Source organism: Lepidochelys olivacea (genome assembly GCF_965140295.1).
Source record: "Lepidochelys olivacea isolate rLepOli2 genome assembly, chromosome: 1".
Classification (NCBI taxonomy): Eukaryota; Metazoa; Chordata; order Testudines; family Cheloniidae; genus Lepidochelys; species Lepidochelys olivacea.
Genome location: NC_140411.1, coordinates 165,472,286 through 165,499,758, shown reverse-complemented (window position 1 = coordinate 165,499,758; position 27,473 = coordinate 165,472,286). Strand labels below are relative to the sequence as shown.

The 27,473-nt window shown below is 42.3% G+C and overlaps 1 protein-coding gene across 1 annotated transcript in view; it reads right to left on the bottom strand.

Annotated features, from left to right (window-relative positions):
* RUNX1 (RUNX family transcription factor 1) overlaps window positions 1–27,473 on the bottom strand; it is a 206,459-nt gene that overhangs the window by 39,768 nt on the left and 139,218 nt on the right. Inside the window, exons 5-6 of the mRNA XM_084647539.1 lie at window positions 25,515–25,619; window positions 72–263 (exon numbers count right to left, since the gene is read on the bottom strand). Of these exons, the coding sequence (XP_084503665.1) occupies window positions 72–263; window positions 25,515–25,619 (297 nt within the window). The remainder of the gene's footprint in view (window positions 1–71; window positions 264–25,514; window positions 25,620–27,473) is intronic.

Below are 27,473 nucleotides of genomic sequence, written 5' to 3'. Positions count from 1 at the left end.
CTGCAGACTATGTTAAGACTTTGATGACCAACAGCGGTTCCTTCACTTTAGGGGAGGTTTCAGGTACTTACCCTGAATCTGACTCTGAGGCTGAGGGTTAAAAGCAGTGGTGTGGCTCAAGGAAGCTCGTGGGTTAGGTGTGGGGGCTGGGTGATGTGGGCTGACCCTCATGGCTGTGCGACGCAACTGCTCCAGTTCACTCAGACGCTCTGAAAAGGACAAGCTCCCGGGCTTTGTCTGTTCATCTAGTTTCTGACGATGTCCTAGTGTGGGAGGGGGGGAAAAAGATCAGAAAATCTCACTGACATATGCCTTTTTTTTCCTCAGTCCATTGGCAATGTACCTAACTGGCTAGTGGCCATCTGAAATTCAGCAAAGACTGTTTGCTCTGTATTAACAGGAGACACAATCAAGTCATGCACAGTAATGATATCACAAAGCGGTGTAACTCTTATGAGGTATGGACTACTCAAAAAAAAAATCCACTAGAAGTCACAGCACCCTATTATCCCTATTATTGTGTATAAAAAAGGTGCATTTGGTGGGGCGAGGGCCTTTCAAATACATATTTTCAGCTTCTGTCACCTAAACCTGTACTGAAGTAGCTCCTCAAGCATTCAAACCCAGATTGTCATAATTCACTGCAATTAGACAAGGAATGATACTACAGAAATAAAACCCCAACCCCAAACAAATAATGTTCTCGGATGCTTTAGGAACTGCTCTTTACAAATGAACAGGAAAGGAATACAAGACACCGTGTTTAACAAATGGAAACTATGGGGAAACAAAGTGTCTTTTACTAATATCGGGCGTTTCCAAAACATTAAAAGGTTGGACTGTCCCGTCCCCTGCTGTGCCCTGAAGAACATCTTGCGAGATAATGCTGATGTACTCGTTGCTATCTTAAGTGGTGTATGCCAGTGCACAGTGAACTCAGCTGCCATCCCAGGGGAGTTTCAGAGCCAGTGGCCATGGGGGAAGCCCTGGTAAGCCCTGCTCCAGCCTCCTGGTAAAACTTTGTTGGGTTGGTGGTGGTGGGAGGGTGAGGTCTGGAGTATGTGAGCATGGGGGACAGCCTTTGGAGAAAGCAGTGGAATGGCACAGATCCAGCACAGAATTTCCAAGGTCTATTGGTTCAGGGGATGAAAGCCCTGTCCAGATGCACAAGGGCACCATGAAAGGACAACTCTGAGTCATCTCTTTCCTGCCTCCTGGGGGTGGAAAGGAGTTCGCTAATTGCCTAAAAGTTTACATATTGTCACCACTTTCCATCCCATTTGTGTCCCCTTGCTTCCAGTTCTATATGATTAAGCTCACTATCAAAGTATCTCGTCATTAGAGCCTGACACCATGTTGCTGAATGCAAATGAAAGATTCTAAATGTAAACATACAGCTACCAGTGTTGCACCTGAGACCTATCACCAAACGAACAGAGAGTGCTCTCTGAAAAGTTCTGTCTGTCCCCTACAGTACAAAGCACTCTTTCACAGAGCTGTAACAACACTTTAATCGAGACATAGGCACTTCTTTTTTCATTCTAGGGGGGAAATGTACATTTAAAAGCAGTTCCCAGTAGCTACAATTCTAAAATTAAATTCTATAACTCGCATTATGGTTCCAAATCTCACTGGCTCAGTTTTCTTTCTCCGACCAGACCCTTTGGCGCAGCTTGCACTTTCTCAGATTCCACACTGCACTATAAATTATCCCAGGGAAAAAAATTAAAAAGACACAGTCTAGAGTCGTGATTTTATCATTAAGAAGGCTTTAAGGGGAAAAAAAAGAGACTTTCATCCAACACTTTAGTAGTTCAAACACAACTTTCTTTCATTTGTCAGCAATGCAAATCTGGATTCTGATTCAAATCCTTAGCTTATGGCACTTGACTTGAATGCAAACACACTGAGTCACGCAAGCTGTGTACATATGTAAAATGTCTCGTACATTCTGATTATATTAAACATGAGCCTGCTGGATTGAAGGCCCCTGGGCCAGGATTCAGAGTAACCCCTAGCAAGTCTATTGACGTAATATATGTTATTCTCAAATCAATCAATTTATGCTTTTAATTTAGTGCTCTGTGTAATGTTTTACCCCCTTAGCTTCCCTCCTTCTTCTCTGTCAGGTGCTGCTCTCATGGCATCACATATTATTCCTGTGGCATGGAAATTAAGGGCTTGTCTGTACAACCCCTAGATATACTGGTGGCACTTGAGTAACCCCACTGAAGTCAGTGGGATGAGGGCTGGACAAAAGCTGGTGAGATGAGAGCTCCCCTTCCTGTTTCAATTTACTTTAAGCACTCTGAGAGTGCACCTGCTCCAGTACCCAGGATTCTTTCAACCAGTTTACAAAATCCTCTCTCTAAGGCCAGCTCTACACTTAAAAATTAGCTTTCACCTTGCTACATCACTCCAGGCTGTGAAAAAATTGTGTGCCTCGTGCAATGTAATTCCCTCCACCTAACCACCCGTGTAGACACGGCTAGGTCGACAGAAGAATTCTTCCATTGGCCTAGCACCTCTCTGAGCGGGGCGTTAACAACATCAGCCCTTTCCATCAATGTAGGAGGCAAAGTGTCAACGTGCGATAACGGCACAGCTACGTGTGCCCTACGTGACCAGCGCAGTTCAGTGCGAAAGCCTGGCAGCGGGAATCTCTGTGGCGAGAGCAAGGGATTGGAGGGGGAGGATTTGAACCAGGACTTTTAAGATTCCACTGATGTAAATGTTACTTAGAAGAATTACAGGATTCCCCTGGCTGCGTCTTGAGGAAACGGTCATTTGTTTTGTGTGGCAGCTTTGTGATGGGAGCTACTGAGACATATCACTGGAAATGTCATTTCAGGTAAGTGCCACTTACTGCAAAAGCGAGTGGTTGGTTTTTAACCAACCGAGCTACGCAGCCTTTTTCTGCGAGATGACGCTGGCAGGCAGCAACATAAGAAGTTTAACGTCACAAGCGTCTGCGCAGCGTCAACATGCAGTATCGGAAAAATGTAACTAATATAAATGGCTTCCCCAGGCTACAAAAATGCATGGGCTGAGTATTCCCAGAGCAACGTATTTATTTATTGGCTTTACTCGGAGCAGTCTGCAAACGTTGGTGAATGTATCCTCATGTCAGCCTTGTGAGGGAGGGATTTATTACTATCCCCATTTTATAGGTGGGGGAATTGAGTCACAGAAAGAAAAATTGACTTGCCCACAGTAACAGAGTGAGTGGCAGACTCCTGACGCCTAATTTAGTGCTTAATCACAAAACCATCCTTCCTCTGTATGTGAGGATGGCGAATGATGGAACAGGTATTCATTCACAATGCAGTCCTCTCACACTTTATAGCCCATGAAAATAGTGACAGTATTGAGTTTAAAGGGAACAAAGGGAACCAGTCACAGCAGAGAGGCAGAGAGAAAATAACAGAGAGGTAATAATATTAAGGGTGAACATAAAAACATTTAGGTGTTCTGTATTTATGAAACAGAATAATTTGTGGTAGGTCACTTGCCAGACCGTGATTTGTTTTCCCTCACATGGGTTAGTCAATTGAACAGTCTTCTTCTTGTTCTCTTGTGGGCCAGATCCTCACCTGGTATCAATTGGTGCAGCTCCATTGATGTTAATGCTTTACAGCAGTTTAGGATTTGGCCCTGAAAATCTGATTCTCTTCGCACTCCAGCTTGTGTAAAGCGGAAGTAACTCCACTGAAATCAGTGAGGTGTGAAACTGATGTAAGAAAGGAGAATTGGGCTCAGCGCTTGTAGTGCCAAATGATAGATTATACTTGACACTGGGGCCCAACCCTTCATTCCTTGCCTTCTCAAAACTCCCATTGCTTCTGTTGCGTCAAGTGTCCTCTGAACACAGAGAGGGAAGAAGGGGGTGGCAGGTTTTTTCCTGGAGTGCAAGGTCATGGAATTAATGCAGTATTTAGGACTCTATTTAGAATAAACAGGGCATCCAATCTGTTTGGTTGAATCACATTTTTATATCCCTTTTAAATATCACCTTCTTTGCACAGAATTTGAAATAAGGTGCATAGCAAAAACACTAACTGTTCTGATATTTTTACTGAAATAATGAAACATGAAAGTCATTTTCCTCTAAATGGGGGAAGTGCAGTTTTATAGGCTTTAAGAGACTGTAGAGCATTCAGCTTGGACTGGGTCCATCTGGCTGGAATGCTGGATTTTGAAAATAACAAAACCAAAATATCTTGGCAGCCCCCATTTTTTTGCACACTGAATGTTAATTGTAAATGTTTACTCATTTAGTGTTTAATATTGTGGCTGGCCATAGGGATACAATGTCAGCATTTCTAGTTGCCTCTTGCTTCTTGCAAAAAGAAATAAACTCCAGAGTTATCTTCCTTTAAGCCTACTTTATTATTTATTTCTTTAAACTTCTTACATATTTATATTTACAGAATCAGGTGGAAAAGAAGAGAAGATAACAAGAAAAGACATAAAATATGAATATGTTTAGTCTTCCAGTCCAAAACCTCAAGCTACATTACCTCCTCTTTGAAACTGCATATTATTTTAAGAGTAGCCTTGGCAGAATTCAATTTTTATTTTTAAAATAATTTTGATGGACAAGATCAATGTTTATTTTTAAGCACATTTTTCAATTTTTATCAATTAAAATTTTCACCATTGTGGTACACTGGGAGGGGGAGGGTCAGACAAAAATTATTTAATGACAGTAGACATTGGAATTCAAAAAGTTAAAGCTTTATAACCATTACAACACAAACTGTCAACATCACATGCCAAAATATACAAAGTAAATATCCTGAAATGTTGGTATCTGCAAGCATTTATAGATGTTAGACATTCCCACTATGATCTCTCCCTACTATGGGACTCAGACTTCACAACCTTAGCTGCCTTTCTGGCAGCTCCTGAACTTGTCTGGGCATTTCTATTTCTCCACCCTGATAATCCAACTTGTACATGTGTTAAATTAGTTTTCCATGTTCTTTTTTTCCCCATCCTCCTGTTTAAACCTGTTCTGTTCAAAAAAGTACATTCTGGGTTGACAAGAACTGTAGAGCAGTGGTTCTCAACCACAGGTCCGCGGCCCCCTGGGGATCCATGAACACTTTCAGGGGGGCCATGAAGCTGGGAGCGGGGCAGGGCTGAAGCCGGCAAACTTCCCCCCCACAAGCCAGGAGCAGCAGGGGGCTGAAGCCAGAAGCCCCAGCACCCCCCTCCAAAGCTGGAAGCCGCATTGCGGGTTCCCCCACCCCGCGGCACGTGTACACTGCCCCTAGCTACCCCCTGCATGCACACAGTCCCTAGCTAACCCCTCCCTGCACCCTGAGCTACTTCTCTGCCTGCACACAGTCCCTAGATACCCCTCTCCCTGTACCCTGAGCTACCCCCATGCTCGCACACAGCCCCTAGCTACTCCCTGCATGCACACAGTCCCTAGCTACCCCTCCCTGCAGCCTGAGCTACTCCCCTGCCTGCACACAGCCCCTAGATACCCCTCTCCCTGTACCCTGAGCTACCCCCATGCTCGCACACAGCCCCTAGCTACTCCCTGCATGCACACAGTCCCTAGCTACCCCTCCCTGCACCCTGAGCTACTCCCCTGCCTGCACACAGCCCCTAGATACCCCTCTCCCTGTATCCTGAGCTACCCCCATGCTCGCACACAGCCCCTAGATATCCCTCTCCCTGTACCCTGAGCTGTTTTCAAACTTTTTGAACTGAGTCCCCACTTGAAGTTATAATTTTTGGTTGCATATCCCACACAGCCCAGACAGGCTGGGTGGCCTCCTGAGTCAGTCAGGGGGTGGAGGTGGCGCTCCCTCCCTGGACCCCACAGTGCAGAGCTGGCTCGAGCCCTTGCTCCCCAAATAGAAGTAAAACTATGCCTATGCACAAGGGTCCCGCCCGCAGCGAGAGCCCCCACTGGGCCTTGGTGTTTTTATAACATGTTGAGGGTGGCCTCAGCAAGAAAAGGGTTGCGAACCCCTGCTGTACAGTACTAACTGGTAGCTAGAATATACCCTACCCAAACCTTAACAAAAAGGAAATTTGTTTTGCTTCCCATTCCTCCACCAACATTTCTACTGACTGGTGACTGATATGGATATGGATGCTGGCAGGCCAGGGGCCAGTTCATGCTAAGGTCCTCATGTCTCAACTGGACACTGACAGATACATAGCTGGAATCTGACTGGCTCACTTGTGAGTTAATATTGATAAAATAGGTATCGGAATTATCAGAAAGCGTTCAGTACTGAATGCTTGTGAGTTGCTGCATGCATTAATCTCACTTGTAATATCAGTGCTCCATATGGTACTGTAATATTTGAGCAGTTGTATGGTGAGTCTCTGTGATTGTGTGAATTGCCATTCAGGAGAGGGACATGAACTGGTGTGAAGAGCTGTTTTTCTACAGAAATTGTTACGCCACTCTCCAAAAAGGAGACCCATCAATACCAGACAGGCTATAGCTGCATCTTACCCTCCCTACATGTGGATTGAGATGCCATCAACAAAAGGACTAAAGACTGTTCTGCTCTGTCCCCATGAGTCATGTAAGTGGATTCCTCCCATCAGCTGAGTTTGCATATAGCAGGAAGGGCATAAAACCCCCAAACCAAAGGTGGTTGGATTCTAAGGGGTGGGAGAGGCAAAGTGTTTCTAGGCATAAGCAAGAGAACACCAGCTGTTTAAGCCTGGGCTAGCCCTAAAGGACGAATAGAGCTTGCGGATTATAGAAGCCTATATTACCTTTTCTAACCTAAGTCTGTAACTCATTTGTGTGACTATGTGTGCTTGCTTTAAACTTGTAAAATCTCTCTAATTTCCTTTTGCTATTTAATACATCTTCATATAGTTTACTGGAGGACTGGCTACAAGCATTGTCTCTGGTGTGAGACCAAAAGCGCAATTGACCTGGGATAAGTGACTGTGTCTTTGGGTTTAGGAGTAACCTGAATATTGCTGTGATTCATGTTACACGGGGCCATCTATCACAGCGATGTGCTCCCCTGGGAGGCAAGACAGACTGGAGTACCGAAGAGGCCTGTCTGTGTCTCCACGTTAAGGCTGTTAAAGTGCTTGAAGTGTCTGCACTTGATGTAGTTCGTTGGTGAAATCTAAGTTCAGAACTTACAACCGATGTGGGGTTTGTGCCCTGTTTTTTAACCGTCTGCCCTGAGGCTGGTACTCATGCACGTGCATCACTGCTGGGAGCATCACAAGGTTCACATGTGGGAATAGGCCAGCTCACTGACGTAACAATAATGCAACAGAGCATATGGAATGTTTTAAAGAAGAATCAGTTCATGGAAGTTACATTGGTTTTCAAAATTATACCCTCATCTTACTTTTTTTTAACCACAACATATGTACTTTTAAAAGAGCTAATCCCTGTCAAGGTTAGAACATGAGCAACACACTGCCAAAAGCCTCCTTTGTTTCTTTATTGTTTGCATTTTCCCTCACATAAACTTCCCTAAAAATATACTCCAGACATGGGGCTAAGGCCTTAAAAGTTAGGTCAACATGGCTACTGCACTCAGAGGTGTGAAAAATCCACACTCCAGAGCACAATAGCTATGCCAGCCTAACCCTCAGTGGTGACACAGTGAGGTTGATGGAAGAATGCTTCTATCGACCTAGCTACCGTCACTCAGGGCAGCGGCGTTCCTACACCAACAGAAAAACCACTTCCATTGCTGTAGTAGGCTGCGTCTACACTAAAGGGTTATGCCAGCAGAGCTACAGCACCTTAGCTATGCCACAATAGGCCACATCTACAGTCTGGGGACTAACACATAATTGCTGGCGACATGAATAAATGAACAGGTGTGGAAACAAAAGTAGAAAATGATAGCTCTGTCCAAAGTAAAAATCTAAAGAGACATTAGTTTCATACTGTTATTCCTTTTTGGTTAAATGATTTAATCAGTACATTTGAGGGCTTGCAAAAGGTACCAGATTGGGAACCTGGGAGAGTTAATTCCTTTAGGCAGTATATACTTCCTGATCCTACCTTGCCTCAACTGGAATGACAAAATCTAAGACCTGGCCTAAACTTAAAGTTAGGTAAGGAAAAATTCACACCCCCACCTAAACCCTAGTTACAGCTGTGTCGATGGAAGAGTCCCTCCATCAACCTAGCTACTGTTGTTTGGGAAGGTGGCATTCCTTCCCCTACAGAAAAAGCCTTCCATCAGTTTTGACTCTGTCTACACTACGGGATTATGCCTGCATTGCTACAATAACCATTGCTCATTCTCCGAGTCTAAGCCAGGGAATTACAACAGGAAAAGTGAATTTTCCCCACCTTAGCTATTTACTGTTCAAACTTGGACAACACATGAAAACATTATCCTTCTCCCATGAAAAAATTAGCTACACTGTTTCAGAGTAGCAGCCATGTTAGTCTGTATTTGCAAAAGGAGAAGGAGCATTTGTGGCACCTTAGAGACTAACAAATTTATTTGAGCATAAGCTTTCGTAAGCTACAGCTCACTTCATTGGATGCATTCAGTGGAAAATACAGTGGGGAGATTTATATACAAAGAGAACATGAAACAATGGGTGTTACCATACACACTGTAACCAGTGTGATCACTTAAGGTGAGCTATTACGAGCAGGAGAGCCAAGGCGGGAAGGGTGGGGGAAGAACCTTTTGTAGTGATAATCAAGGTGGGCCATTTCCAGCAGTTGACAAGAATGTCGGACAAGAACAGTGGGGGGTGAGGGTGGGGGAATAAACATGGGGAAATAGTTTTACTTGGTGTAATGACACATCCACTCCGAGTCTCTATTCAAGCCTAAGTTAATTGTATCCAGTTTGCAAATTAATTCCAATTCAGCAGTCGAGTCTGTTTTAGAAGTTTTTTTGTTGAAGAATTGCAACTTTTAGGTCTGTAATCAAGTGACCAAAGAGGCTGAAGTGTTCTCCAACTGGTTTTTGAATGTTATCATTCTTGAAGTCTGATTTGTGTCCATTTATTCTTTTACATAGAGACTGTCCGGTTTGACCAATGTACATGGCAGAGGGGCATTCCTGACACATGACGGCATATATCACATTGGTAGATGTGCAGGTGAACGAGGTTCTGCTAGTGTGGCTGATGTGATTAGGCCCTATGATGGTGTCCCCGAATAGATATGTGGACACAGTTGGCAACGGGCTTTGTTGCAAGGATAGGTTCCTGGGTTAGTGGTTCTGTTGTGTGGTGTGTGGTTGCTGGTGAGTATTTGCTTCAGGTTGGGGGGCTATCTGTAAGCAAGGACTGGCCTGTCACCCAAGATCTGTGAGAGTGATGGGTCATCCTTCAGGATATGTTGTAGATCCTTGATAATGCGTTGGAGAGGTTTTAGTTGGGGGCTGAAGGTGATGGCTAGTGGCGTTCTGTTATTTTCTTTCTTGGGTCTGTCCTGCAGTAGGTGACTTCTGAGTACTCTTCTGGCTTTGTCAATCTGTTTCTTCACTTCAGCAGGAAAATAAAATTAAAAAAATCTTTGCCTTCCTTGAGTACAGGGAACGTAATTTAACTCACAATTGTTTTGCTGTGCAATAGTTCAGAATACCTGACTTTTCAGTGAAATGGCGTGAACTTTTTCTTCTTTGACTTAACAGTCTCTCCACTGTAGTAATACTATGTAATGCCCAAGCAGGATTCCAGCTCATTGAGAGTTCATGAATTTCTTGTGGTTCTGCCTAGTCTTTATTTTATATTTTTGCACCATTTTTACTTCCTTCATTTTCTTTGCAGCTGCAGAGAGATATAGTAAGCTACTGTATAGTATTTTGAAAGCAGGGCCTCTGAGTAGTTTCCAAACTGCATACAAGCAGGTTATTCTTTAAGCTTGTTTTCTTTGGCATGGTGTTAGCAACACAGAATGAGTCAAACAGTATTAACTTTCAACAGGGAAGTGATGTGGTCAACCAAAACTGTTCGCGGCTAGATTGTGAAGATAGGTAGAGCAGGTAACCAAGACCAGTCCATAATGCAGTGTGTAGGCAGGAAAGGCAGGCAGATTCTTAGTAATTAAGTCAAAGTTACAGCCTAAACTTTTCTGCCAGTTTGTGTTAAGGTTACACCGTAGCCTTACAGTTCCTGATCACTCAGTCTTAGGAAGCTGGTCAGATTAGTTCTTTTCCTTGAACTATTATACTTTGGATGAAAAGTTTTATGCTGGAGAAAGAAATGGGAGCACTTTCCATCACTGGCTGGTTTAACTTCCTTCACATATCTCCCCTCCTCCATTTGTACATACTGCTCCTCATCTGTTCAGGGGTACGGAGAACAAATAAGATGCTCTTTCTGTGATAGGTAGGCTAATATTGTTTCAGATATTGACAGAGTATGCTGTAGGACAGACAAATCTTTCTTGGTTACTCCACAGATAGAAGTACACAGCCTCCTCTATACATCATTCTCCCTCTCTTAGGACATAGGAGTCGAACTCCTCTGGCAGAGGCCATTGCAAACATGTGAACAGCCTGGCCCCCATGAAACACCTTTTAACGTTTGTTAAAACTCAATTGCTTCTTCATTTTGCCCATCGTGGCTGATAGGCCAAAGGCAAGAATCTGAATCACCTCTGGAGCAGAAATTCTTTTCCAGGAACTTGTTCATTCCAGCGTATCAGAGAAGGATACAACAATGACAGCCTCCAGTGTTTCTGTGTGTCTACATGAAGGAAACAGGTACAGCGTCTGATAACAGAAGACAAGCTGAGCTCTGACTGCAGCAAAAAAGCATTTTTACTTCTAGCAATTAACCACAACGTGAAAGACACGGCTGCTCACTGGGAAGCAATGATGTTGTGCAGACACAAAGCTATGCCGTCACCCTGAGTGGCTACCATTCTGTTAAAACTCATAACTAAGAAAACTTCTTACTAAGCAGGACTCCATAAAAGCTCTGCATTTACAGCAGATTGTTTTGAACAACACAGCATCATGTAGGAATATTTTTGCTTTTAAATTCCAGTTCTAAGGGGCACGACTCCTCACTCCGATCCCCGCTCTTGGAGTAAGTGACAGGACCTGGAAAGCAGAAGAACCACAGGTGTTCCGCTGCATGGAGTTGGAGAGAGGAAGTGGACGGTGGAGATGTCATGTAACGGGACTTGGTGGAACTCCCTTGGCACACACCATTGGACTTCGCTCCAGGGCAGCTCTCTCAACAGCAATGCAGAAGGCATTTGGGAGAGGATGCAGAATGGGACAGAGGCAACGCCAGTAGGTCAACAAACTATATAGATCCATTGGCTAACCACCCTATGTGGTAGGCGCGTAGACAATTTATGTACTGCAGCCTGGAAACTGCAATGAGTTGGTTGCACAGCACATCCTAGGCTTGATTCCATTTCCCCTGATCCCACGCAAGGCCCCTACAGAAGCTTAGAACCTCTCATTGGTTCAGGCTTTAAATCAAGTATCAGAATATGGTCCTTAATGACAAAAGGAAGACTAAGGAAAGACAAGACAGATAAGTCTGAGAGAATTAAAGGGCCTGGTCTTGTGAGGTGCTGAGCAGCACGCTATAGGACTGGATTCTAAGTGAGAAGGAATAATCAACAGGTATATATCCAGCTGTCTACTTTGTGTGCTTTCTTCTGCCTGCTAAAATAAACATATTATGTTAAATAAAATAACTTGATTAGGTTGCCTATTAAACATCTTTGCTTACACACAAGTCTACTTGGTATTTCCCCATATTCCTATGGAACAGTCAGAAAGATGTACTTGTTCACCAGCCTTAATAATACAAGGTTCTCCTTGGATAAATGATGATCACCTCTCCTCTGTGTGCTGCAGGGGTTTGGCAGTGCTGCAGAGTCAGCTGGTGAGGAAGTGGAGTATTTACTGCATTTTTAGGGAGGGATTTTCAAATGCATTTGCACTGGCCTAACTCTGCTCCCATTGACCTTATTGAGAGTTTTACCATTGACTTCAATGGGAGCCGAGTTAAACCAATGTTGAACATGTCTGAAGATCCCAGAATACAAATACAAGTACAAATAAACACTTAAAAATATGCATCATGGTCAATAAATGAGATTGAAGGTTGTAAAAGCAAACACCCACTACAGAAATAAGGTCAGAAAGAATGAGAAGATTGAAGAGAAACTGAATGATTTGGTGACTGTTTTAGATTCAAAATTGAACTGTTTGAAGAAAGATGGATCAAGTAGGATGAACTGATGATTACAAAAAGAAACTAAAATAACTTTTATAATGAAGTGTATTCTTACTGAAACCCCTTCCCTATACTGCCTCAAATCTGCTATATATCTGACATCCTCTCATTTACTGCTCATGTAAGAAAGGAACTTGTACTGTCAGCAAAACTAGAGACAAGGTGAGGGAGGTAAAATCTTTTATTGGACCAACTTCTGTTCATAGAATCATAGAATCATAGAATATCAGGGTTGGAAGGGACCTCAGGAAGTCATCTAGTCCAACCCCCTGCTCAAAACAGGACCAATCCCCAACTAAATCATCCCAGCCAGGGCTTTGTCAAGCCTGACCTTAAAAATTTCTAAGGAAGGAGATTTCACCATCTCCCTAGGTAATGCATTCCAGTGTTTCACCACCCCCCCTAGTGAAAAAGTTTTTCCTAATATCCAACCTAAACCTCCCCCACTGCAACTTGAGACCATTACTCCTTGTTCTGTCATCTGCTACCACTGAGAACAGTCTAGATCCATCTTCTTTGGAACCCCCTTTCAGGTAGTTGAAAGCAGCTATCAAATCCCCCCTCATTCTTCTCTTCCGCAGATTAAACAATCCCAATTCCCTCAGCCTCTCCTCATAAGCCATGTGTTCCAGTCCCCTAATCATTTTTGTTGCTCTCCGCTGGACGCTTTACAATTTTTCCACATCCTTCTTGTAGTGTGGGGCCCAAAACTGGACACAGTACTCCAGATGAGGCCTCACCAATGTCAAATAGAGGGGAATGATCACGTCCCTCGATCTGCTGGCAATGCCCCTACTTATACATCCCAAAATGCCATTGGCCTTCTTGGCAACACGGGCACACTGTTGACTCATATCCAGCTTCTCATCCACTGTAACCCCTAGGTCCTTTTCTGCAGAACTGCTGCCTAGCCATTTGGTCCCTAGTCTGTAGCAGTGCATGGGATTCTTCCGTCCTAAGTGCAAGACTCTGCACTTGTTCTTGTTGAACCTCATCAGATTTCTTTTGGCCCAATCCTCCAATTTGTCTAGGGCCCTCTGTATCCTATCCCTACCCTCCATCTTATATACCTCTCCTCCCAGTTCAGTGTCATCTGCAAACTTGCTGAGGGTGCAATCCACACCATCCTCCAGATCATTTATGAAGATATTGAACAAAATCGGCCCCAGGACCGACCCTTGAGGCACTCCACTTGATACCGGCTGCCAACTAGACATGGAGCCAATGATCACTACCCGTTGAGCCCGACAATCTAGCCAACTTTCTATCCACTTTATAGTCCATTCATCCAGCCCATATTTCTTTAACTTGCTGGCAAGAATACTGTGGGAGACTGTGTCAAAAGCTTTGCTAAAGTCAAGGAACAACACGTCCACTGCTTTCCCCTCATCCACAGAGCCAGTTATCTCGTCATAGAAGGCAATTAGATTAGTCAGGCATGACTTGCCCTTGGTGAATCCATGCTGACTGTTCCTGATCACTTTCCTCTCCTCTAAGTGCTTCAGACTTGATTCCTTGAGGACATGCTCCATGATTTTTCCAGGGACTGAGGTGAGGCTGACTGGCCTGTAGTTCCCAGGATCCTCCTTCTTCCCTTTTTTAAAGATGGGCACTACATTAGCCTTTTTCCAGTCATCCGGGACTTGCCCCAATCGCCATGAGTTTTCAAAGATAATGGCCAATGGCTCTGCAATCACATCCGCCAACTCCTTTAGCACTCTCGGATGCAGCGCATCCGGCCCCATGGACTTGTGCTCGTCCAACTTTTCTAAATAGTCCTGAACCACTTCTTTCTCCACAGAGGGCTGGTCAGCTCCTCCCCATGCTGTGCTGCCCAGTGCAGTAGTCTGGGAGCTGACCTTGTTCGTGAAGATAGAGGCAAAACAAGCATTGAGTACATTAGCTTTTTCCACATCCTCTGTCACTAGGTTGCCTCCTCATTCAGTAAGGAGTGCACGCTTTCCTTGACTTTCTTCTTGTTGCTAACATACCTGAAGAAACCCTTCTTGTTACTCTTAACATCCCTTGCTAGCTGCAACTCCAGGTGTGATTTGACCTTCCTGATTTCACTCCTGCATGTCCGACCAATATTTCTATACTCTTCCCTGGTCATTTGTCCAATCTTCCATTTCTTGTAAGCTTCTTTTTTGTGTTTAAGATCAGCAAGGATTTTACTGTTAAGCCAAGCTGGTCACCTGCCATATTTACTATTCTTTCTACACATTGGGATGGTTTGTCCCTGTAACCTCAATAAGGATTCTTTAAAAACAGCCAGCTCTCCTGGACTCCTTTCCCCCTCATGTTATTCTGTTGGTGAGTGAGACAAGCTTTTGAGCTTACACAGAGCTCTTGAGGTCTGGGAAAAGGGACTCAAAGTGCCACAGCTAAATACAAGGCAGAACAGATAAAGAGAAAACACATGTTGCAAGAAACCATTCAAGGTGAAGTGGGCAGTTAACACTCTTACAGCCGTAGATTGTTGTAATGAGCCACAAATCATTTTTGGTGTTTAGTAGAGTTATGAATTTAAGCTCTCAGGCTCATGAAGATGTTGTGCAAGTTTCCTTTGAGGATGAGTACTAAGTGGTCAGATATGGAGTGATCATTTTGTAACAAGTGTTCACCCATAGATGATATGGTGTTTCTGTCTTTTTTCCGTTTTCTGTGTGAGTTCATTTGAGAGCGTAGTGATTGTTTTGTTTCGTCTACATAGTTGTTGTTGGGGCATTTAATGCACTGGTTGAGGTACATCACCTGTTATGATAGGCATGTGTATGACCCATAGATCTTGAGAGGTGTGTTGTGGGGGGTACCGATCATTGTAGCAGTGGAGATAAGTCTGCAGGTTTTGCATCTGTTGTTATGCCAGAGTCTGGTGCTGCTTTGAGTTGGTGTCCTGGTCTGTAGGGAGCTTGCTTCTAATGATGAGCTTGGTGAGGTTGGAGGGTTATTCAAAGGCCAGAAAAGGGGGCTCAGGGAAGATTTATTTCAGGATGGGGTCTGCATTGAGTATGGATTGTAATTGTTTAATGATACCCTCTATGGGTTCCAGTGTAGGGTGTAGGGGACAAGTATCAGTGTGCAGTTGGAGGTTTTTATGTCCTATATTAAAGCAAGTTCTCCCGGAGTATTTGCAATCTACTTCTCTGGTGAAATGCCCTTGTCTGGTGAAGGCGGTTAAGGAGTGTATCCTGGACTTTCGCCTCGGAGCATGTTCTGTAGTATCAGAGTGCCTGGATAGCAGATTTCTTGGTCTGTTTGGGGTGGTTACTTGATTTCTTGGTCTGTTTGGGGTGGTTACTGTTTGGGGTGGTTACTTGAAGGTAATCTGTGTGTTTCTTGTTTCACCTTCAAAGTACCTTACAAACAACAGTGGACTGATCCTCTTGTGAACTAGGTGCTACAATTAGCTAATTAAAACACCTAGGAATGTAGGTGGGTAGACCCTGTCTATACTGAAGTTTTTTGCACAAGTGTATCTACACCAGCAAAAATGTTGACTTGCACTGATACAACTTATCCCACAGTAAGCTGCACTGCTGCAAGTCCTGGCTTATACCAGCGTTTCCCAAACTTGGCACACCGCTTGTGCAGGGAAAGCGCCTGGTGGGCCTGGCCGGTTTGTTTACCTGCTGCGTCCACAGGTTTGGCCAATCGTGGCTCCCACTGGCTGCGGTTCACTGTGCCCGGCCAATGGGGGCTGCGGGAAGTGGCGCGGGCAGAGGGACGTATTGGCTAAGGAAGGACTAGAATGCTGGAATTACTGTCTCTTAGGGCTGGTCTTCACTATGGGGAGATTGATGCTGCTGCAATCGATTCAGCAGGGATTGATTTAGCGGGTCTAGTGAAGACCTGCTAAATCGATGGCAGAGAGCTCTCCAGTCAACCCCAGTAATCCAGCTCTTCATCAAGAGTAAGGGAAGTCGACCAGAGAGTATCTCCCATTGATGCACCACCGTGAAGACACTGAGGTAAGTCAACCTAAGCTAAGTCGACTCCAGCTACGTTATTCACGTAATTCATGTTATTCACGTAACTTAGGTTGACTTACCCCCATAGTGAAGACAAGTCTCATGCTCTTACCACTGGAACATGACTTGTCTCACATCATAAGTCACTATACCTCGCCTACTCCTAAAATAAAATATTTTCTCAGTGAAATGCAAACACACATGTCAGTGTGTCATTTATAAAGCTGCTTATATTATTATGAAAGTTATAAAATAGGTGCCTATCACAAATGACAGCAGAAAAATACCCCACATTGAATAGATCTAAATTACCAATCATATCACTCTGTTACAGTCTAAGAATAGATGGGCCTTGCACCATACCCTGAAAGTCAACAGACTTAGGCCCTACCAGCCTGGTGGTGAGTTTCAAAGTCAAGGGCTCTCCATTGAGAACACCCTGCCATTGGCCACAAGACATTCAACCCTTGGGACTATCATGAACAGTGGCCTCACATAAGGAGAAGGGGTCTCTTCAGGTAGCCAGGATCCAAACCACAAAGGTCTTTATAGATCAGTTTCAACACCTGAAATTGCACCTTCAATGAGAAGTCAGTTTGGACTTTGAAGAATTGATTTAACATTAACCTCTGAAGCTGCCACTGCCAAGCAGGTAACCAGCAACATTCCATACCAACAATGGCTTCCAGATGGTCCTAAAACACAAGCCCTTGCAGAGCGCATTGCTATAATTCAATGCCGTCATGTAAACATTTGTGTGTCATAAGCAGACGTATTTCCTCATAATCTAGATTCTTTTCAGAACATACGATCACTCGTCACAAACCGACAACACAATTTATTTCTTTTACGTCTCTTGCTCTCATTATGCCCTACAGCAAAATGTTTTTGTTAACAAAATAATTTTAAAAATTAGACGTTGGAATGGGCAATATACATACTTGGGAGGGACAATTGACATCTGCATGACATGAACTTTATCTTTTGTGCCAACATTTCCTTGCTGCTCTGGGAGAATGCAAAGCAATCCCAGCAACTGATAGATTGTTGGGAATGCCCTGCATTTTCCATCTGTTCAAATGTCTTTTCTTCAGCATGCCATGTTTCCTTTTGTATATGCTCACATAGTGCAGTGTTTTATTCTGCTTAAAGTTGAACTCAGTCACTGTTCCTGAATGGTTTCCCCAACATGACTCACATATGGAAAAAAAATGTAAAAAGAATACAATCAATGAAATTATATATATATAATATATATTCTTTTTACTAGACGTGTACAGCAGCAGTGTGAAATTACAAAACATTCTAGCTCAAATCTAAATTTGCTGCTGTACACTTCTATATGAAAATTATATAAGCTGATTTTAAAAGTCTTTGTTGTGTATTCATTATTTAAACCCAGAACTCCTACTCCCCTCTAAGTTTTAATAATACAAGAAAATACATGAATACAGAATATGCACACATCAGTGCTCAATCATTTGTGTTCATTGCAGTCCATTGCATTCTTTGTCTATACATGATCTATTTACATTGGAAGCTCTTAGGGGAAAAGTACCTTGGCCAAGATTTTTTAAAAGTATCTAGCAATTTTGGGTGCTGATCCTTAGAGGACAAATGATCTGTGAAGTGCTTAGCACACAACTTGTTCTATAGAAGCAATAAGATTCTGAATCACTCTCTCATTTTATTATCTAGCAAGCCAAAAATATCACTTAATTTTTTCATTTGAATTTTCTGCCAAAGAATCTGTGAAATATTACAAATCCCCAGGTGAATGAAAGGGTCTGGTAAGTAATCAGTGAAATCCTGGGGGGTACCATCATTTTATGACAGCGACACAGCCACTTATTCATATGTGATTTCTACATTACAGTTTGATACAAATCTTTTCTTAAAAGTTAGTCTCAGTTCCAAAGAAAGAAAGAAAGAAAGAAAGAAAGAAAGAAAGAAAGAAAGAAAGAAAGAAAGAAAGAAAGGATTTGAAGGCATTTAACATTATTTTAGTTCATTGAGACAAAAAGAAAGATTTGAAAAATGTTTTGGCTTTCAGTCAAAGCTGTATTTAATAGAAACTGAGTACAGACACAGAAGTCCCAAACGAATTTATGATCATTAAATTACTCTGTAGGGGTCTAAGGAGTTAGCAGATTAATGCAATATGTCTAGTAAAATAAGTTTTCACTTTTGGGACCTAAAGCTTTTATCTAACCCTCGCCTGACAAAATCTAACATATATTGTAAAGTCAGGTTGTACAAAAGAGTAGGTCCCAAAGCAATGCAATAGCTTTTCCTTGTATACAAGCCTGAAAGCAAGGTTTAAAAATCGTAGATGTATAAAAACCCAGTGAGATCATCCATCCCAGATGTGAATGCAGAGGGGAACCTCTGTACACAGATCTCCCAGCTCCTGTGGGAAAGAGAGGCAGAGGCTATGACTTTCTGAGTTCCTAGAGGGTGCTCAACCTCTGCTCTGCCCCAGGCCCTGCCCCCACTCCACTCTACCCCACCCCATGCTCTGCCTCTTTCTGCCCCTGCTCCTCCCCCTCCCCCCCAGTGCCTCCTGCATGCCGCTGAACAGCTGATCACGGCGGGTGGGAGGTGCTTGGAGGGAGTGAAAGGAGCTGCTCGGCGAGGCGGGAGGACTGGGGCAGGGGAGAGGGAGGAGCAGATCCGCAGGGTTGTCGGTGGGTGCTGAGCACACACTATTTTTTTCCCCAGGGTGCTCCAGCCCCGGAGCACCCACAGAGTCAGCACCTATGAAGAGAGGGATCATTCACTTGTGAGGCACTTCCCACCCCCTCCAAACCATGTGGAAGGTGCTCCGTGGATCCAGGGTTTGTGCAGAGTGGGGAACAGGCTGCACAGGTGAAGGAAAGGCATGGACTGGCCAGACACACGATGTCACCCCTCCAGCCCTGGGGAGAATTCCCAGAAAAGATACCTGGGAGAGGAGGAGGGGCAATCCCCCAATGAAAAGTTCTCCATAAGAGGATCCTTGGAGAGTTCCTTCCTCAGAGCCACCTTCCATAGGTTTTTCCATGGCAAGGGATGATCTGATCCCTGATCTTTACAGCTGGGATTTAATCACTTACTAGCTTCTGGACAAGCTTAAATACACTGATTGATCAAAAGTGGATCATAAAGGATCAAAGGTGGAGAATGAATACTGACCTCAGTCTTCTTGTTAACGCTGCCAGATGGCAATAGAACTGGTTAATGTCTGTATGGCCAACCTCTTTGCCCTGGTCTACACTACACAGTTAGGTCAACATAAAGCAGTTTATATCGACCTAACTATGTCAGCGTACACACTACAGCCTTGCTCCCTAATACGTGTGCCGTACTACACCGACATAATAAATCTGCCTCCGCAAGAGGCATAGGGCTGATATTGGTGTAGTTAGGGAGATGCAGTGTCCATGTAGACACTGCATTACTTATATCGGCCTTTGGCTGTCATTCTTGCCAAGTTCATGACTCCATGCTGGAGCCGTGAAATTGACAAGCAAGTCCTCCCCACTCTCAGCCCAGCTGCTGCCCGCTGCCTGGGCTCCTTGTTGAGAGCCCACTGGGAGCCTGGGCAGCTGCCCCACTCCCAGTGAGGACTGGGCAGGCAAGAGCCCAGATGGCTGTCCCGCTCCAGGGGGGCAGGGGTGTGCAGGGAACAGAGAACGGTGGGGCAGCTGGTGTGGAGCCGGGAGCCCATTGGGGGGCAACAAGTGGAGCTGAGAGCCCGACAGCTCCCCACACTGGCCTTATTAGGTCAGTGGAAGTGCTCCTGGTGAGGACGCATATTGCCGACTGAAGGACTGTAGTGTCGACATGCACCGCCGCAGTAATTACTGCGGCGGCTGTAAGTCAACCTATATTAGGTTGACTTAAGTTTTTAGCGCAGACATGCCCTTTGTTACATTCTTCCTCAAGTTCTGCTCAACAACCTACACCCCAGACTGCTCTTTGAGAGGAGTTCATATGGTTAATTATGTGTGGCCAAAATTAATTGGGACAACCATATATTCATGCTGGACAAACACCTTTAACATTCAGCTTTTGCCTGGACAACTCAGCTTAAAAAAAAAAAAAAAGTAAGTGGCATAAATTTACAAACCCTTTGGAATTTACACAGTGCCTTCAGCACAGAGCTCTACTAGAGAATCACTTCAGAGCTGTATAGTTCAAACAATCCAAAAGGAAGAACTAAAAGAAGTCAAAAGAAGGAAAATAATTTTTAAGAGCATCCATACGTCAGACAGCCTTAGGGCCATATTTAATGTAAGAATCGTCATAATATTTCTACCAAGTTTCCAGGAGCAATTCTCTTGATCTGCAATGCTAATGATTTTCCCCATGGAGTTAGTTCATAGAAATGCAACTTGCTTTATGAGTCATAGAATCAGAGAAGATGGAGTTGAAAATGAGCTCTGAGGTCATCGTATCTCCTTGCCAGCACAGGATGTTTCCCTCTTATACAAAAGTCAAAAATAAGCATTTATGAAAATCTGGAAAATGAAAACTTTTAAAAAATAAATAAAAGTAGTGGAGGAAGACTCATGTCCTTTTGTGCTTTGGCTCTGTGCACTATGATCATTTTACAAGAAACACTGCATAGATATGCATATTCAGAAATGCAGAAAAAAAAAGAAATTAAAACCAGACACAATTCTGTAACTAATTTGTACATGCAGTTACCACAAATGGAAATCTGGTATTTACATATGCAAATTGACTAATAAACAAATAATTGGCCATTTCCATGCACAATCATTGTAATCAACTACCCATAAAGTACATAATTGCGCTAGCACTTCAGGATCCACATCTGAGAAATTTGGTTTTGTATGTATCTATGCAGACATGCACTCACAGTAGTACATGGTATATTACGTAGACCTTTACACATCACAAATACTTAATAAAAAAAATCCAGAAGTTAATGGATACCTGCTTTTACATCCTTGGATATCTGTACTTTTCTACTTGACAAAAATGGCTTAAAATCTCATTAGATGTTCTTGTTTCACCTTTTGCCCGTCCTATGCACATAAATTAAGGAGGCAGCCAGCTTCCATTATAACGCCCTAATACCACACCCCTAGAATTTTGAGTCAAACATGTTTGACTAAATAATCTCTGAAGACAAGAGAGCGCTTTTCTGCAAAGTTTGAAGACAGTTTGTTGATCTGTGTTTGCTTGGGTTTTTTTAAGATAAATCTCATTAAAAATTATCCTGGTTTGGATTTTGACCTTTGTCTTAAATTTATTCTTAGCTCAAAAATGGCTTGTTGCTGCTTTTTCAAACTTTCCATACAGTAGAAAACGTAGGCACTAGTTATATATGATGACTATAAAGTAATTATATTGTATGTATAAAACAAAGTTCGTAACAATTTTTGTTGCTGATAGATTTAGATAGGTATATACATACACTCCAAAGCTCTCTAGATGCCCAAGCAATACCTGCAAAGTCTAAACTGCTATTTTTACACTGCCTCCCTGCTGCTTCCCCGCTGTCAGAGACTTTCACTGCCATGTGTAGCTACACACTGCAGTGACAAGTGTGGACACAGCCTGCCTTTCACTGTGGCATGTAGCTACACATACCCTATGTGCTGCTGCAAACATAGACAAGATCTTAGAAAGAACACGGAGGCATTTATACAAGAAGTAGCTCAGAGAGATATTCCTTTGGCTCAAGTGGTAGAGGCTTGTGGTTTTAGTCTTGAAGGATCAGGGTTCAAAGATCAACTGTGCAGGTGTGTGTTGATTTATTGTGAAGAGGGGATAATCTTTCCAAAGTTAATGTTGCAACCACAGCCCCATTATCAGGCTGATTTTGCACTCTTGTAATTCTGAAGGCAAGGTAAAAAAAGAAAAGAAAAGACCATAACAAGTTCCTCATGTTTTCAAATATTTAGGGTTAATACTTGGTAACTAGAACAATTACAATTTTGTATTAGGATTACTACCTTAACTGCGCCCCAGCAGAGGTGTCAGCCTGCTATTGTGAAAAGTAAAATATGAGAACTGACATTTTTCTGTCTGATCCTTGGGTACAAGACCAATGCTTGGGAGAGATTACTGGTCCTGAAGGCACAATTAGTAGTGTGCCTGTCCAAGTGTTTCTAGCCCTGGCAGGCTGCGAGATACTGTACCTTAAAATCATATTATTTTGATTGGGTTTTTTTGGGTTTTTTTCCCCACTTCAACTTCAACATGATGTTTGCAGCCAATATATCACAAGCCACTAGAGTTAGAGATGAGACACACTGTCAATTCAAATTTGACCCTCAATTTAAATGTTGTAAAAAAACCAAACCAAAACAAAAAAAGCCCATCCCCTAAGACGAACAGAAACAGTGCCATGACTTTAAAGACTTCCTATAAAACCATAACCCCCTCCCCCAAACATTTCTATTTAGGCCGCAATTTAGCAAATCCTTGAAACAGATACAGCACTTTGGGCAAGGCTATTTGCACATCCATGAAAATGCAATCTTAGGCTATGTATGAGCATATGTAAAGCTGAGCACCAGGGACAGGCCTCCAGAATGGGCACTGATATGCACCCCATGTTACCTGCAAATGTACAGAGTTTTAAAAAAAGTGTAAAGGAAAATGGGCATATTTGAGGGACCCTGGGGAAGCTCAGTGGTTTGAGCATTGGCCTGCTTTAAACCCAGGGTTGTGAGTTCAATCATTGAGGGGGCCATTTAGAGATCTGGGACAAAAATTGGGGATTGGTCCTGCTTTGAGCAGAGGGTTGGACTAGATGACCTCCTGAGGTCCCTTCCAACCCTGATATTCTATGATTCTGTGAGGGGCATGCTCATGAGGGAGTTAGCAATGTCCTGATCCCGCAGACACTTACGCATGTGCATAATTTTACTCATGTCAATAAAGTTTTGAACTAATGTTTCCTTTTTAAGTTGCAATTTGATTGTGAACTATTTATTTCTAAGCATGGCAGGCCTTGAGATACTGGAGCTTACATCTTTCATGATCCCCTCAGTCCAGCAGTGCTTCTTTTGACACTGGTTCAGGTCTGAACATAGCAAAGCCTTGACCTTGGAGCAGTGTAATTTTCAATCCCTGCAACACACTGCATGTACTACAAGGAACCCCTTAAAATATGTTTATGCAGATAGCAGTAACACAAGCTATTTTTGTTCAGATGACTGCATTGGATCTAATTGATTCAACAAATCCAAAGTGCCATAAATACAAAGAGTGAGAGAGTATATAAAAATAAGGTATGGTTCAGTACTGCCGCAATTGCCTGAATGTTATGAGAGATACTGAAAAGAATTAGACAGTGGAAGGAATTTTCTGCCTAATTAATAAAAATCAGGTGACATGACACAGTTTAGGAAAACTGAGGTTTACCCATAAGCCTATTATAACGTGTGCTCTGGGTAGCATGTCTTCTCTGCATTGACTGGGGCTGGATTAGGCCCATCTAGTCAAACAGTTCACTGCATTTTCCTCAACTATCTAAAGTGTATTGCATGTATCATATATATGTAACCATTGCTGCAATTCAAGAAACTCTTGATTAGATATCAAACTACAGTGCTTAGTAGCAAATGTTCTGTTCTTTTATATACAACAGATTATCTGGCAATAATGAGAGTTATGTGTCTCTATCAAAAGGAAATTTGACCCCTTAGTACTACGTGCATAAAACTTCCTTGTGTGTACTACTCATTTTATACGTTTGACTTCCCTATGACAAATTGAAATTGCATACAAAAAGGCTTTTACATGTGTTTGAGTTGTGAAGATACATATGTAGCTTCAGCAGAGATGTTTTCTTTACTTCCTCTCTTAAATGTAAAACCATATTAAATATTAACTATTATACCAACTGAGCAATTGATCTAAACCAGGAGGTAGATCATCAGAATGATATTGTTTCTTAGAACTCTATCAGACACGTATTCAAAAAACCTAAGGCCAGGTGATTGTGCATGCAGATCTGGTATTTGCATATACAAATACCTGCTTTGCATGCACAGTTGCTGGTTTTCTAGAGATATTTCTCAGGAACAATGTAGACACTCATTCAAAAAACAAAACAAAACAAAACATCACCACCACAAAAAGAAAAGAAAAGAAAAGAAAAGAAAAGAAAAGAAAAGAAAAGAAAAGAAAAGAAAAGAAAAGAAAAGAAAAGAAAAAGTCCTCTGTGTTTCGAAGGCTGGCCTCAAATCCTAAAAACCCTGGGACCTGATCTTTAATACATTAGTACAGCTGCATACACTGATTTACACCTGCTGAGGATCTAGCCCATAACTGCAGGCAACTATTGAGAATAAAAGGTAGCTGAAAGCCGGAGAGTTTTCTAACCTATTATATTTAGCCATTGGAACCTCACTGTTCTTCCAATACTCAGTAAATAACCCTGGCTTACACGGATCACCCTCTAGTGGGTGTTCGTTTTTTTCTGTTCTCCTCTCCTGGGATGACTTCTCTTAAACAACAGTTAGAACCTATGCCAAATGTGCAGAGGGAATAAAAGAAGGAAACCACAAACCTCAATTTACATCAGGGCATTTTGATAAAAAATATGAAAATTCTACATGAAGGTTAGTGACTGAGGTTAATTATTGCCCATGGTAATAAGCAGAGCATGTGTTGCACAAGCATCTGATGACTGTACATCTGTTTTTTCCAAAAACTGTACTTGTGTGAAATTTGTGGATTTGTCCCTACAGATATCAAATCATTCATCTTCTATTCATACTTAATGCTTTTAAAAAATTTGGCAAGAACGACTGTCTGTGAAAATGTGCACCCCAGTGGAGTAAATTCCATCTGTCTGTTTGAAGGGCTGTTTTTAACAATTACAGTTTTCCTAAGTTATAAACCAGCATGAGGCACAATAAACTATACACAAGAACAGCCAGTTGTCATCTTTCTGAATTTTTTTTTTTTTTTGCTTTTGTCTGCCAACTTTGAAAAGTTAGATCAGTGGCATCTTGGTTTCTAAAGTTAAAAATCCTATGACCATCTGAAAGTCAAAGTGACCAGGAAATGCTGCATAATTTATGTCCTGTCCTTTTTTTACCCAATATCCCTTCTGTCTTGTGTACTAGACAAATCCTACCTGAGTTTGTTGCCTTCAAGTGCAGAGCACTTCAAATACTTTTTTGAACAACCGAATACACTCGTGCAGAACTAAGCTCTAGAGAGGCATATTTAAAATCATTAGTGGATAGCCTTAGCTCAAAGCACATCCATTGCTCCCAATGAATCTTATATTTTGCTGCATTTAATCTGACAGGTGATGAACCCCTGTTCTAATATGGAATCTCACATCTGCATTAACATTGTTGCCAGATCACTTACTTCTGGGTTCTCGAGGTCCATCCACCGTTATCTTGATGGCTCTGTGATACGTGGCTACTTGCGGAGGATTTGTAAAGACTGTGATGGTTAGGGTGAAGCTCTTCCCTGCAACAGGAAAGCACATTACTCTCTTACTGATGATTACAATACAACATGCATTGAGAGAATTTGTATCTGTCATTTTCAACAGCTCAAAAACACATAATATTTTAGTCTCTATATATTATATATGTGCCCATACGGTGCAGCATTTCACATCCACTTCAGGGCAATCCAAGACTGTGTATACTCCATACATGGCTACTGCTCCAAGCAAGTATAATTGATTTACAGTTAATGTTATTTATACTTTGTAAAATACACAGTTTACAGCTGGACAGTTATATTTTAAATTATCTACACTACCACTTACAAATTATCTATATTTGTTAAGGGTGTTAATTCACAGAGCCCTATACATTATGGCTGAGTTCCAAAGCTGTCTAAGGAATCTGAACACACAGTTCCCATCAACACCAAAGGGAACTGGGTGTTCAAGTCCCTTAGGAAGCTTTGAAAATCCCATGGTAGATGCTTCAAGCTACTGTTAGATCAATTCTACAGAATAAACAGGAATCCTTTAAAATACAGAGAAATCTACTACCATACCTCCAAGAAATTACAGAGAACAGATAAAAAAAAATCTCTATAGTTTGTCTGAAGGGAATTAAAGAGTTCCATGAAGACATAACAGAGATTTTATTGTTCTGGATTTCCTCCACTTCCTCCCCCTTGTTTTAAACCTGGACAAGAATATTTTATACAAACTCCATTTTTTTTTATTTTATCCCTTTGTGGGTAAAAACTAGCTTCCTGGATTTCTATGGAAAGTTTTGCTAAGATATTATGGTGGGTTTCATTATAATTCAGAGGGAAGACTTTTCAGATATGGTATGTGCACGCCATAGTTCTGAGTTTTGAAAATTAGTTGTTTTGGTGGTTCAAATGGAGATAAGAAATTATGATATATGCTGCCATGATTATGATGCATTTAAATATTTCTGTTTCTGTTTTGGTGTAAACTCCTTTTACTCTCATTTGTAAAATTGGGGAGGGGGGATAATACTACTACTTGTCTAGTGTCCTTCAGATTATTTAGTTACTGAATGTGTGGCATATTGACAATATAAAGCACTGTATAAATATTAATTATTACTTTGGCATTTACAGTACTACCCGTAGCGCGTTTCAGTATAGTTATCTGAATGTCCTGGGGGACATGGATAATCATGAAATTTTCAAGAAACACGGCCCTGATTTGGACAATGGGGAGTTTCAGATAATTGAGGTTATACTTGCACAGGCATGTGCTGTACAAACTTTCCCACACACCTCTACAAAAGGTACCTCATTGCTGGACTCCAACATTTCTGTCATCCAAGTCTCAGGCTTCTTCTGATGAAAGCTTCCCATTGTTATAGTTTGCTTTGTTTATCTAGATGTAGGTATACATCCACGTGTGACGAGAATAAGACAGCTTCACTTACAATAGTATCTGAACTCAATTCTTATCTAGGTATCGGTATGGCCCTCAGCACTAATATCTGAGCACTTCATAATCATTAATGGTTTCTGTCCTCACAATGTCCCAGTGAATTAGGATGGAGCAGTAAAGCACAGGTTAAATAAGGGCTTGTTTACACAGTGCAGCAATGCGCTCTACGGGGGTGTGAATTCTAGAGCATACCAATGTGTTGTGCACTAACTGGCCCATGTAGATCCTGCTGACGTGCACTAAAAGTTCCCTTGTACGCTAATGTGGTCCCTTTCCAAACAGTAGTACATTAATGTGCCCTAGGGAACTTTCAGTGCACACCAGCAGGGTCTACACAGGCCAGTTAGTACACAGTATGTTGATGTGCGTTAGAATTCACACCCCTCTAGTATGCATTGCTACAAGCCCTAAGTGTCTCAGCCAAT